This window comes from Geotrypetes seraphini, chromosome 4 (genome assembly GCF_902459505.1).
Source record: "Geotrypetes seraphini chromosome 4, aGeoSer1.1, whole genome shotgun sequence".
NCBI classification, from domain to species: domain Eukaryota; kingdom Metazoa; phylum Chordata; class Amphibia; order Gymnophiona; family Dermophiidae; genus Geotrypetes; species Geotrypetes seraphini.
Window position 1 is genome coordinate 19,999,996 of NC_047087.1, and position 14,484 is coordinate 20,014,479.

General features: G+C 42.6%; 1 protein-coding gene across 2 annotated transcripts in view; it reads right to left on the reverse strand.

The window, feature by feature from the left end:
- Positions 1–14,484, reverse strand: part of CDH13 (cadherin 13) — a 1,218,549-nt gene that overhangs the window by 25,765 nt on the left and 1,178,300 nt on the right. For both annotated transcript variants that reach the window (XM_033942565.1, XM_033942566.1), the window contains one exon: positions 1,868–2,101. In XM_033942565.1, the coding sequence (XP_033798456.1) occupies positions 1,868–2,101 (234 nt within the window). The remainder of the gene's footprint in view (positions 1–1,867; positions 2,102–14,484) is intronic.

Here is a 14,484-nt window from a genome sequence, read left to right on the forward strand (position 1 = left end):
CATGCTCCTTTTGCAGATCTGCGCAGAAACACTAGGGCGCAATTCTATAAATGAGTTTCCCCACGGATCTACCGTTTCTGCCTTAATGTGGCACCGTGTATCCATTAGAACGCATTGCCAACTAAATATTGGGCGTGGAAGTAGCGCTTAACGATTACGGCTGTGTGTCTCAAATTAGCTCTGGACACTAAACGGAGCAAGGGTTTTTCATGACACATGATAATTGAAATTATAAAATTGCAAAACCAACAAGAAATTACATTTGAGAGTTATTTATGTAAAGTTCTTTAACCCTTTCAGGACCATAAGGATCGTAGGCCAATTTTTGTGGTTTTGACGACATTTTTATGGTAAAAAGGGCTTGCAGATGCCAAAAAATTGATTTTTTTTGTGAAATATCATAATTTTAATTAAAAAAAAAATCACACTTCTGGCTTATGGACAGTGTGGCAAGTGAATCTTCTCGTCAATCTAGCAACGACGCTAATGAATGAATGTCGGAACCAGTTTGTTTACATAAAGGCAGTATCATATGGAATCCGTACATATCAAATTTAGAACTGTAGACTATCCCAATCAAAATTTATAGGATTTTAAAGTTATGGGACAAATATGTCCCTTGGTCCTGAAAGGGTTAAGCTACGTATGGGTAATTGTAACAACGGTGAAACTAACCTCCACTTCCCCACCCCCTTTCACTAAGCTGCGGTTGAGGTTCTACTGTGGCCCAGAGCACTAAATGCGCTGACGTTCGTAGAATTCCTAAGAGTATTGGAGCAGTCCAGGCCACGGTAGAAATCTCTGCCGAGGGTTAGTCAAAGGAAGGGGGGTGGTGGGGTGGTTAAAGTAGATGATAGTCATGTAATGGATGAACTTGATTCTGAGGGCAAACTAATTGAAAACACTACGCGATGGCCAACAAGCAAACACACGTTTCACCATCCACCACCCGCCGTTCTTTTATTTTTTTTCGATTTAAATTTCTGTCAGCGCAGAAAATCCAAGTTCACTTGTATACGTGATGTACATGTCATCTATTCTAGTGTACACTTCCCCCTCCGCATTCGCGGTTTTGTTAAGCGGGGTTTGGGTTATTCGCGGTTTTTTTGTTCCCAGGCTCCGCCCCCAAATTGACGTCACAGGAAATCGCTGTTCCCAGCGTTGTGCGGGGCAAATTGATACACTTGCCATACGAAAAGTTATTTGCGGTTTTTCTGTATTCGCTGCCATGCTGTTCCCCTATCACCGTGAATGTGGAGGGGGAAGTGTATACTTATGAAGGAAATTTTTAAAAAATAAAGTAAAATCCTGGAATCTCTCACGGCACACCCAGAATCCCTTTGGGGCACAGCGGTGTCCGCCGCGGGCGCCATCTTGGTGGGGGCACCGGCAACCGTCCTCCTCTCTGCCCCCCTCCTGCCGTGCGTGTGTGCCCCTTTCTTCCCCCCGCACCTCTTTAATGTTCCCGGCGCGAGCAGTATCACAAACCTGCTGGCCGTGTCAGTGTCGGCTCTCTCTGACATCACTTCCGGGTCCCGCCCCTAGGAAGTGACGTCTTGAGGGAGAGCTGACACAACGCGGACAGCAAGTTCGTGATGCTGCTCCGCGCCTGGAAAATTAAAGAGGTATGGGGGAGAGGAAGGGGGGGTGCATGCATGGCGGGGTGGGGGTCGGGAGGGAGAGAAAGGAGGGCGGGGGAGGGGCACCACCGCCCTGGGCGCCACTCACCCTTGCTACGCCACTGTCAGGGCATACCACTGTGCTGTGGCACACAGTTTGAGAGACACTGGTTTACTGTAATATACAGCATGCCCCAATAAGTGCAAAGATGGAGGACCAGTGAAAGCGTCCCCGTGAGAGAACTTACCATTGATCGTGTTTATCTTCCAGATTTTATCAGATCCGGCCTGCTTGCTCAGTTCAAATTTGAACGGCTCGGCATTGGGATGGAGGTCTTTATCTGCTGCTCCCACAGTGACCACCTCAAAATTTTTGGACTCTTCGCAGATTTTCGCCAGTGTCGGAAAAATGAAAGGCATGTTGTCGTTGACATCTTCTAGGCTGATTAGCAAAGTTCCAGTGCCAGTCGCAGGGGGACTACCTAAGAAAATGAAATCATACGTTTATGAATGGAAACACGAAACATATTAAAATAGGATTCGCTTTTTTTTTTTTTTTTTGTAAATCTTTATTGATTTTTAAACTTTGATAGTGCAATACAAATGGTAAATCATAGAAACTGCATAAACAAAACTATTAACTATATAATTATTACATTAAACAATCATTTTCTCCCCTTCTTATCTTAATTATTAAAACAATAATACATATGATATGATTTCAATATCATATACCACTCAATGTAGGAGATGCATCCAGCATATATCTCACTAATATTCAGGAAAAGGCCTGAGAATCGGAGCCTACGGGTAGTCCTATCATGGACTGAACAGTCAACATAGTGTTACAGCTCCATGCTCCAGTCATAGGCCAAAAACCCAAATCCTATATAGAACCCTGGGAGAGGTCACTGGACATTTCGGCAATACTGGAACAATCAGATAGAGAACTGGCTGTGCCAGCTACTCTCTTGTTGTCTGTTGCCTTGGCTCCAGACAAGGATTGGATATTAAAACTTTTTTTTAAAAATAGATCCAAAGACTTCCTGGGGCAGCATATTCAGATTTTCCCTGATGTCTCTAGAGAGACTCAAAAAAGAAGGAAAGAATTTTTAATTCTAAAACCTGGAGTGACTCAAATAGGGGGTATTTTCTTTTTGAGATACACATGTAAATGTGTAGTTAGATATTTATCATTGAAGTATATATTTACAGAGCCATCTCAACTGATTAGTTTTCTCTCAGTGAAACGTCTAGAAAAAGGAATAACACCATAAGAACGTCCATGGAAAGTTAGCTCCCTGCACTTTAGCCAGATAAGGAATTTTTTCTTATTTAATTAATTTGAATTATATATGTTCTACTCTTAATTATGGATCCAATAATATTGAGGACTAGTGTGAGATTAACTAGTTTAGTATTTCCTTGTAGTAAATGTTAATTTTGGAATTTTTAATATGTTGTTTGATCTCACTTTACTGTACAAGATGTATAAGCTTGGAAATATTGTAAAACTCTATAAACAAATAATAAAAAAAAAAATATTTAAAATCTTATGTCTAACTTATTCAAAATGCAAAACTCCTTTGGTTAGAAAAGCAGTTGACAGCTGATGACTTATCTTTAAACATTTTCCGTTGTTATTTGATCGTTCATTTAGCTTGTATACTGCCTGTGTAATGCCTGTGCCGACGCGGCCAGCGTTTTGTGGACTTTCTTATAAATCCACTGCTTCAGGGCCAGTAGCAAAAAATTTCTCAAACAGCGGCAAGATGGCGGCAGCATTTAATTTGTACTCTTACATCGACGTGTTTTGTCGCGTGTTCACGTAGTGTCACGTTAACATTCGAATTAAAGGAAAGACAAGTTAAGTTTTAGTCTCAGTATTAAACATCCATTGTTTATATAGTCCCATAGATAATCATTACAAGTTTTTAATAGAGAGAAAGTTTGGCAGTCGAGAATTCAGCAGTGAGTAAGTTTGCTTAAGGTTTAAACGTAGATTTTGATATGGTATTAATTATTTTATTCTGTTTTAGATGCCTTGATGATTTTTTTTGCTACTGGCCCTGACGCAGTGGATTTATAAGAAAGTCCACGAAACGCTGGCCGCGTCGGCACAGGCATTACACAGGCAGTATACAAGCTAAATGAACGATCAAATAACAACGGATAATGTTTAAAGATAAGTACCGGTAATCAGCTGTCAACTGCTTTTCTAACCAAAGGAGTTATGCATTTTGAATAAGTTAGAAATAAGATTTTAAATATTTAAGTTGCACTGGATATAAATTTTAAAAAAGTTTGAAAAACAAAAAAATTAAGATAAATTACTATTTAGGATTTGGGTTTTTGGCCTATGACTGGAGCATGGAGCTGTAACACTATGTTGACTGTTCAGTCCATGATAGGACTACCTGTAGGCTCCGATTCTCAGGCCTTTTCCTGAATATTAGTGAGATATATGCTGGATGCATCTCCTACATTGAGTGGTATATGATATTTATGTTAGTAGAGTATATTTTGACCACTTTGGGTGATAACAGTTTAGGTTCTATATGATTTCAATATCATAATGAAATAATTTAACGCCTCAAAATACGTCATATGAGGCAATAATATGTGGTACATTACTTCATGTTAAACCTACTTTAGATAAATATAAAAGTCGCCTTTTCATGATCTTGACAGGAATAGGGGTTCAACTGATTACTCATAACTGGAAAAACCATGATAGCGTTAATTTTAATTTTTGGTGGGTAACTGTCTGTACCACGTATAAGTATGAAAGAATGATGGCGGAACGTTTGGGGACTAATAAGTCCTTTAATGATGTATGGAGTCCGTTAACTAATTTTATTGCATTATAATTAGGGTGATGTTTCTTTCTTTCTTTTTCCATTAGAGTCCTTGCACATCCAGGGAGGGTGGAGGGGTGGGGAGGAGGGAAACATTTAAGGGGCCCTTTGTCTATGCTATGGGGGAAAATAAAGGCTTTTGCATGCCCTTATGGGGGTCTTTCCCGTGTGTAGTTTTTACCGCCGATTTTCAGAATTTTCCATTAATGGTCATGCACTTATTTGCCCATTAGCCTGTAGCCATTAACGTGTAAATAGGGTTACCAGATTTTATGTCAGTAAAATTTGGACCTCTAGACCTGCCTCCAGGCCTGCCCAGTTCCACCCATCCCCCCTCCCAGCTTCGCCCCATCCCTGCTGCCTGTTCGTCAGTCAGAAAGGCATCCGCATATGTAACGCGATGATGTCACGTGCATCCACACCCCCTCCCGGTGCAATTTCTTTTCCAAAACCCGGGCCCAGTGCCGGGTTTTAAAAAGCCGTTCGGGGAAATCTGGACATCTTGTAACCCTACGTGTGAACCCCAGTGGCCACCCATTTTGTAGGCTGTAGGGACTCATGTGCTAATCCAGCCCTAATCAGTTAGGGCCAGATTCTGCCATCGGTGCGGTATTGGCCGACACCAGTCATGCGTCAATCATGCAGAATCGTGGCTCTGTGAAACAGAGGCGCCAGAAGTGTAGTCCAGAGTTCTGGAGGCCTACATTTCCAGTGCCAATGCTTCACATGACTCGTGGTTACAGAGGGGCGTAAGGACGCCTAAGGTCAGTTCTGGCCTTAGCCGTGCCTTCCTCAATCTTAGGTGCCTTTAGGCACCTCTGTAGCCGCGATTACTGCGCCGTTTCAGGAGATGCCAGCAAGCAACTCAATTATTATTATTTTTTTTTCTTAAAGATGGTTTAATTATATTTAGGGATAAATGAGAGACAGTGGTGGTATTTCTAGTGTGGTGAAGTGGTTACAGCTGCAGCCTTCGCACCCTGGCATCACATTTAGTGAAAAGGCAGCAGTGCTAGGTAAGATTCTGGGGCACATTAAGGGCTCTTTTACTAAGGTGTGCTAGCGTTTAGAGCACATGCAGGAAATTACCAGGCGCTCCACCGCTCGCTAGGCTTCTAGAACTAACGCCAGCTCAATGCTGGCATTAAGGTCCAGTGCACGCAGCAATGTAGCATGCGCTATTCCACGTGTTAAAGCCCTAGTGCACCTTAGTAAAAGGAGCTCTAAGTTTTAAACTCTTTCGTACTATTTCCTCTTTTGAAACATACTTCAGTATACTTCAGTAAATTTCTCTGCCTCTACTTCTGCCTTGATGCATTCCTAAAACACTCCCAGATAAACTCAATTAATCTTAACATGCTAATGTAATTTTGAAAGTTTTTTATATTATCGCATAAAAGGCCCAAATGCTAAGACACCCATTATATTCCTATGAGCATTATACCTGTATATAATATGTACAGCACTATGTACATGTAGTAACATGTACATAGTGCTGTACATATTATATACAGGTACTTTCTCTGTTTTAGTGGGCTCACAATCTAAGTGACTTGGCCAGGGTCACAAGGGGCTGCAAAGTGAGTTGAACCCATTTCTCTAGGAACACAGATCCTGGAGGAAAAGTCCATAGTCTGTTATTGGGAAAGACACGGGGGAAGCCACTGCTTGCCCTGTATCGGTAGCATGGAATGTTGCTACTCCTTGGGTTTTGGCCAAGTACTAGTGACCTGGATTGGCCACCGTGAGAACAGACTACTGGGCTTGATGGACCATTGGTCTGACCCAGTATGGCTGTTCTTATGCCCTTATGGGTGCCAAGTATAGTATAATCAAACAAATTGTCAGATCACTGATGAGATTGGTTCAGAGGCACTGTGGAATGAGGCATTATGACATCACAATCTCAGCTCCGGAATGTTGCTCTCATTGGGGTTCCAGAATCTTGCTATTCTTTGAGATGCTGGAATGTTGCTACTCTTTGGATTTTGGCAAGGTATTAGGGACCTGGATTGGCCACTGTGAGACCGGGCTACTGGGTTTGATGAACCATTGGTCTGACCCAGTATGGCTGTTCTTATGCTCTCATGTGTGCCAAGTATAGGACAATCAAGCCATTGTAGCATCACGATGAGGTTGGCTCTGAGGCATTATGACATCACAATCTCAGCTCTAGAAACCATGAAACCAAACCCTCCATGGTGACAGGCACATCTAGTACCGCTATCACTTATCATTTCTATAGACTAGTAGACACACTTCGCCCTCCGTATTTGCGGTTTCGGTTATTCACGGTTTTTATCTTGCTGGCTCCCCCCCCCCCCCCCCCCCACAATTACATCAGCTTGCAACGAGAAATCACTGATTCCAAGGGCTCCTTTTATCAAGCCGCGCTAGCGATTTAATGCGCATAATAGCGCACGTTAAACCGCCGGCCGTGCTAGCCGCTACCACCTCCTCTTGAGCAGGCGGTAGTTTCTGGCCAGTGCAGGGGTTAGCGCGTGATGAAGAGTCGCGCGGCTTGATAAAAGGAGCCCCAAGTGTTTACAGAGAAGATCGCTGATCCCCGGCACTTTCTTCACTGTGTTTTGCCTCTCCCACCATATTTTTTGCGGTTTCACCTTATTCGCGATGGGGTTTTTTTTAAAAATAATTCTTTATTCATTTTCACAAATGACATTAAGTGTTAATATTTTCATTCACAGTAACAATAAATACATCACTTATAAACAATCATTGGTATATTACATATATTCTTATCCCTATCCCTCGCCCATCCCCTCCAACCATATACTCCATTATTGTATGATATATGTAATAATAAAATACCCCCCTCCCTACCTCATAAACTAATAAACATAAGGGAAATAATTTTACTTAATCCTGACAATATTTTGTTAATGGTTTCCATACATCCTGAAGGATTCGCGATGGTTTTTAATAGAAAACAGCGAATAATGTATGAAAAAGTTGTTCGCGGGTCTGTTAATCCCCTATCACAGCGAACACGGAGGGAGAAGTGTATACACAGTACACAGATTTTGCCTAGCAAAGAAGTACGGTAAGTGCAGAGCTTTTCAGATGAAAAAGAAAATTATTATTATTTTTTTTTTTTACTGGTTTTGTTAGACTAACTGAATTTACAGGGAGAGTTCCACATATTTGTGGCTGATGATATTTTATTAAGTAAAATCACACAGCAGGCTGGATGAAAACACATTTGAGCATTTGAAATATGATCAGCAGTCGCCCTTTCATGCATTTAATTAATTCGGTGTCTTTAATTCGGTATGCATTATTTCCCGACCATTCTGATGGCAGTGTCTGATGCACCGCACTTATCACTTCTCTAAGTCAGTAATAATATTAAACTCTGCTTTGTGAAATTAAAATCCAGCAGTAATAAGAATACACTATTATATGCTGAACGCTGATAAATTTGGATCTGCTGTGTTATGCAAATGTTTCCATAGCTCCGTATTGCTGAGGGACTAGTCAACTCATATCTAGAAGAGAGAAAGAAAATTGCTTTTGCCCATTTCGTAGATTTATTTTCATATTTTTTTTGCAAAATATATGAGAGTTCGGCGGTAAGTTTTATTTTTCATTGTTTTGCTAAATGAAAAAATAATAATAATGTGAAAGTTAACACTAAATAAAGTAGGAAGTCTCATATTACTAACATGAGATATCAGCTTTCCACGTCAGCAATTTGCGTCCTCGGTTCTTCAATCTTAACCTAATGTTTTGCAACACTCTTTTCATGCTGTTATGGCGGTCTTCTAACCCACTCAAACCCCTTACTACTAAAGCAACCTTGGTACTCGCACTTCATTTCAAAGCCACCGTGGTGTTCGAATTATCTCCGAGGTGATTTAATCAGACTTAACCAAGACCAATGTCTACTGTTTCAGAAGATTACTCATTGATTGTAACAGGTTTCCGTGTCTCGCCGCGTCTGTGTAGAAAAGAACCGACGTTTCAGCCATGAGTAAGTAATGTTCTCTTAGGCTTCCGCGGCTGGCGTCACGATCGTAGCAGGTTTATGGGTCTCGCCGCATCTGTGTAGAAAGAACCGATGTTTCAGCCATCTTGCTGTGGCTTTCTTCAGGGTATCTTGAAGAAAGCCACAACAAAATGGCTGAAACATCGGTTCTTTCTACACGGATGCGGCGAGATCCGTAAACCTGCTACAGTTATGACGCCAGCTGCGGGAGCCTAACAGAACATCACTTACGGAGCTGGACTGAATACCTCTACCTACCGCTTCACCGGGCACCAAACCAAACTTGACCGCCAGAAACACTTCTGATGGCAGGTGTAGACCACCAGACCATCACTTGCAGGATCAAGGAGACTCCCCCAATATCTAAAATCCTAACAGGGCTCATACTCCCAGTGTCTTCAGCATTATGGCTTCATCTGGAGAAGAAGCAGGCTCTTAGCATTCAGGGCTGAAGGACACCTCAAGCCAGGGTGGAGCTCCCCTTCCACTCCTGGCAGTAAGGACCATTCCTGACTTTCCAGCTCCTCTTGACGCCACAGTGAATCTGGGTATAGTGGTCTAGCCACCATGAAAAAGTAAATATACCTTTTTGGATCCAACTCATTTAGAGAATTTTCTTATAGATAAACCTAAGTTAGACATTTTGCCTGTTATTAGTGCAGAGGTTGTGATGGAATGATGAAAATGATGATTGTTATTTTGCTTGACTTTAGAATGTTTTAAAGTTAAAGATGTTGATGCTTAATATTGCTTTAGTAAGTCCCAGCAGGAAATAGCCAGCCCCCAATAATGTGGACTTGATGATTACTATTGTTTTATTTATGAGATTTTTATTTCTTTATATTGTTTAAATTTACCTACATTGTTATATGTTGTAACAATTGATAAAAATTCAATAAAGATAAAAAAAAAATAAAAAAATGAAAAAGTAAAACAGCAGTAGAGAACAGGTTAACTCTTCCACAGGAAATCTTTTTTTTTTTTAGAGGCAAGAACGTTTCCTATAAAAGAGGGGTCACCAGAGGAGGCTGAAATACAGTGGCTAAAACAAATACCGGTAACATGAGGAAAGGGGGTGGGGGGTGGAATTCATGGAGCAGCTTTCCTGTAGGACTGAAAACAAAAACAGTGCCAACATTTTTTAAATACACGGGAGCCATCCTTAAGTGTAAAAGTAGGAATATAGCTGACTTACATATTCTATGTAACATTTATAAACGCAATCCCTGACCAAGCCCCGCCTGTGTGTTTTTGTGTTAAGCAAGTCGAGTGCCAATGTTTTAGAATACCACTGAGCACATGACTACCACTTGCACATATATGAGGAGTGTGTGACATAGTGGTAAAAGCTACAGCCTCAGTACCCTGAAGTTCTGGGTTCAAATCCCATGCTGCTCTTTGTGATCCTGGACAACTCACTTAATCCCCAATTGCCCCAGGTACATTGGATAGAGTGTGAGCCCATCAGGAAAGACAGGAAAAATGTTTGAGTACCTGAATATAAACCACGTGGAGGGGCATAATCCAAAAAACATCTAAGTCCCCTTTAGGCCTAAGGTCTTAAATATTGAAAGTAGAAGCAGGGAAAATGTCCATTATCAAAAAAAAACATCTAAAAGGAGTGTTTTTTTTTTTTTATAATGGCCTGCCTCTACGTTCAGCTGTTAAAATGCACAGACTACCACTACGTCTAAACTTACACCATATAATCAACCTACAAAAATCCTAAGTCCCAAACGTCCAAAACAAGGGCTTTTAGGCGAAGGAGGAGCCAGTCCTTCGCCTAAAAGCTGGATTCTGTAACAGGTGTCAGTCAACAACAACACCGGTTACAGAATCCCCCCCCCCCTTACAACGATCCGGGCAGGAGGGAGCCCAAGCCCTCCTGCCCGGCAACACCCGAAACCCCTGACAGCATCAGGGCAAGAGGGAGCCCAAGGGCCTCATGCCCAGTTACGGCCTCCCCAGCCCCTCCCCATTTTCTCCAGCCCCGCCTCCACATGAACTTTGTGTCTCCTTCCCCAAACTCCGGGCTGTATCTAGAGAGCCTCTGCACATGCGTGGATGTCAACGTGATGATATCATGCTCATGCGCACATGCGTGTAATGTCACATCGATGTTTGCGCATTGCAGAGGCTTTCCAGACATGGACCCGAACTCAGAGTTTTCCAAAACCTTGACAAACTGCTGACAAGTATCTTTCTACTTGGGCCATGACACCAATAACGCTTCCCGACATTCATTCCTACCAGAACATTTGGCCTTGGTCACACATGCAGAACACAGATAAACCCTATGCAAATACAGGACCACAAACTAAAAGTCCTAATATATACAAACAAAACCCTAAGATGCTAGACTCTGCATGCAGTAAGTACACCATCAGAGAAATAGAAAGAAATATATTTCTTCCCGAAGAATGCAAAATATAGACAGCAGATGTAAATTCTGAAAACTGACATGTTTCATTCCCTAAATTGAAAAGAAAACCACTTTTCCTACCTTTGTTGTCCGATGATTTTATTTTTCTACTCATCTTTTCCCAGTCTCTGGTTGCACTTCCTTCTGTCTGTGCTTTTAACTCTGTTTCCAGGGCCTTCTTATCCATTTGCTATATTTCTCTCCTTCACTTTCTGCCCTATATTCATCTTTGGTATTAACTTTTAACATTCAACTTTCTTCCATTTTTCTGCTTCCTCCTCAAATCTATCTACTTTTCCGTGCCTTCTCTTCCTATCAATCCATGCACACTCTCTCCTCCCTTTCTCTGCCCTTCACCACCATCCATGTGTGGCATCTCCTCCCTCTTTCTTCTCAACTATTCCCATCTATCCATTAACAGCATTTCTTCCATCTCTCTTCCCTTCCCCACCCCTCCCATCCTTGTGCACCAAATTCTCCATCTCTATCCCCTTCCCCTCCATTCCTGTATAGCATCTCCTCCTTCTCTTCCTTTGGTCTGACATCTGTCTTCCCCCTTTCCTCCTCCTTTGATATGGTATCTTTATCCTCTCTTTCCCATAGTCTGGCATCTCTCTCCTCTCCTTCATTTACCTCCTCCCCCCTTTGTGGTTTGGCATTTCTCTTTCCCTTCCCTTCCTCCTGCCTTAGTCTGGGATATCTCCCTCCTCCTTCCTTTCCCTGGTTTGACATCTCTCCCCCTCCCCTCCCATCCCCGTGGTCTGGCATTTTTATTTGCCCCTTCCCTTTCTTCCTCTGGAGGTCTGGTATCTTTCTTTCTCTTTCCTCCCCATCCCCGCGGTCCAGCATCTCTCTTAACCTACCCATACTATACCTCAACCCCCCACCCTCCATTGCGGGATCTGGTGCTTACTCGCCATTCTTCTCAGTGCTGCTGCTGTAACTCTTTGGGCCACCAGCAGTGTGAGTCAAATAAACGCGCTGCTTCCGGTGACCCAGAAGCTATCTCTCTGTTACTGCTTCCCGCCTATGCAGGGGCATGAAGCATAGAAGAGGAAAAGCATTTGGGTCGCCAAAGGCAGTGTGTTTACTTAGCACATGGTGCCAGTGACCCGAAGAGTTAGAACAGGGCTTTTGGGAGCGAGAACGGTGATCAAGCACTGGATCTTTCTGGGGGGTGACGGGGAGGGAAGTCTGGATAGGTGTGCAAGCTGCCCAGAAGGTCTCCGTAAGCCTTGCAATGAAGACCACAGCTGCAGGGTTACTAGATACCCGGTTTCCCCTGACAAAAGTAGCAAAATATAAAAGCTGCCCAGACTCCCAACAGCAGGGCTGCCCAAGTCCAGTCCTCGAGATCTACTGGCAGGCCAGGTTTTCAGGATATCCACAATGCATATGCACGAGAGAGATTTGCCTGCACTGCCTTCTTGGTAAGCAAATCTCTCTCTCAGGCATATGCGTTGTGGATATCCTGAAAACCTTGGCTGCCAGTAGATCTCGAGGACTGGACTTTGGAAGTCCTGCCCAACAGAATCCTCCAAAAGAGGCCATGTCCAGGGAAACCCAGATATCTGGTAATAGACTGATGCAGAATTAATGTAAGCTGTAATCGAAAGGAGCAGCAAAATATCAGACACAGTGCGGGCACGAAGAAGTTTATGCCACGAATCTTTCAAGTGTTGCAGGAGTTTAGCCTTCTATGATCACTGTATTAGTTAACATGAAAAGCTTTTGCTGACAATTATCTCTCCCTATAGTACAACACCAACAGCTGCAAGGCAGTTAGACAAGCATTTCAGATTAATTAGAGGCACAAACACAGCGTTTTCAGCAAACGTAGCCATCCATGTTATGTGCGAGATTACTCAGCAAACTTAGAATGTGTTCTTGAGGTATATAGTGCTACAGCCCAGTGCATGATGCCATCTGGGAGGGGGCGGGGATTGGGAGAAATAAATTAGGAACGTACATAGGCCAGACATTTTCAGTTTGTTCCAACCTTTTTTCCATGATTTTTGTGTGTTTTGTATGGTTGGTTTTGGTTTTTTTTTTGTTCTTTCCACATATCCACTTTAACAACTTTTTAAAAATGTATGTTAGAACTTTTTTACATGTGCAAATTGATTGCACATTAATTCATTGGCTAACATGTGTTAAATACTGTAGGTTTTGAGCATAATAAAATTTTATGGTGCATTGACTAATGCAATGCACGTTAAGGAATGCACATTCCTAAGAGAAATTCAGCTCATGCAAGAGGGAACAATAAAGGGTACAGACGGTGAAGTGAGATTTGAGATGCTGTCCATGGAGCATGGGACTGGCCTAACCACATTAAACTCCATTTTCACAAAACGTCTTAAATGCTCAGCATTCCTCGAACAAAGGGAGTTCTCAATCCTGTCTTCGTGAATTTATCTCTAGTGTATTCATTGCATATATTCTGAAAACCTGACTATCGAGGTGTGTGTCGAGGACTGGGTTGAGAACCCCTGCTCTAACATAAAACACAATATATTTCATTTTTATTATTTTAGATTTATTAACTGCCTTTTCATGAAGAAATTCACCCAAAGCAGTTTACAAGTTGTTGAAAGAAAGATTAGGTTCTTACCTTGATAATCTTCTTTCTTGAAGATGTGTCTAGTAGTCCTGAACGCTAGGATCTTGTATCTTGACTAGCAAGTTGCTTGCAGAAAACTGTCAATCATGTTTTCCAACTCCACCTCTTTCCCAGGGAACTGCTCCTGCCCCCTCAGTTTGTACAAAAGCAATCAAGTAGCACTGTAAGAAATGACATAACAAGAAGGAGGAAAACTGGGAAACATCCCCAACACTATAATGCTATCACTGTCACATTGTCCAAGAAGACTCTGACTGCCTTGCCCTCCAGAGACTTCTCTAGTGCCTGAAGTGCTAGACAAATGGCTCTGAGTTCCAGGCAATTTATGGACCACTTCTGCTGAGTCGGAGTCCAATGCCCCTGGACTGGGGGGATCCATTTTAATGATCCCCCAACTGTAAAGACTGGCATTGGTTGATAGTATCTCCCATGAGTTGCGATGAGGCATGCCCCTGGAAAGGGCAGCTGACCTCAGCTACCTCCGCAGACTGCTCTTTGCTGTATGTAGCCATGGAAGCAACTGTTGTAACAAGTTCGACTGAGGGGACCAGCGAGAGAGAAGAGAATCTTAGAGAGGTTTCATGTGTGCTCTGGCCCAAATACCACCTCATAGTCACTTCCATTGACCCCAAGGCCAGCAGAAAATGCAACTCTGTGGGGGCTGGTCTCTGGAGTAGCTCCGAAATCTGCTTCTGGAGTTTCAGTCTGCATGGCTTTGGAAGAAACACTTGGCCCATGGCCATGTGAAGCAAAACTCCCAGGTACTCCAGGCGCTGAGTTTGGTTCCAGCTGACTCTTCTTGAAATTACATATCCAGCCCAGCTCTGGAGGAATTGCAGTTCTCTCAAAACCACCAGCTCGCCTTTCTCCTTGGATGGAACTCTGATAAGCCAATTCGTCCAAATATGGGTGCACCTGAATCCCAGATTTGCGAAGGTGTTGCAGCCAGACAAAAG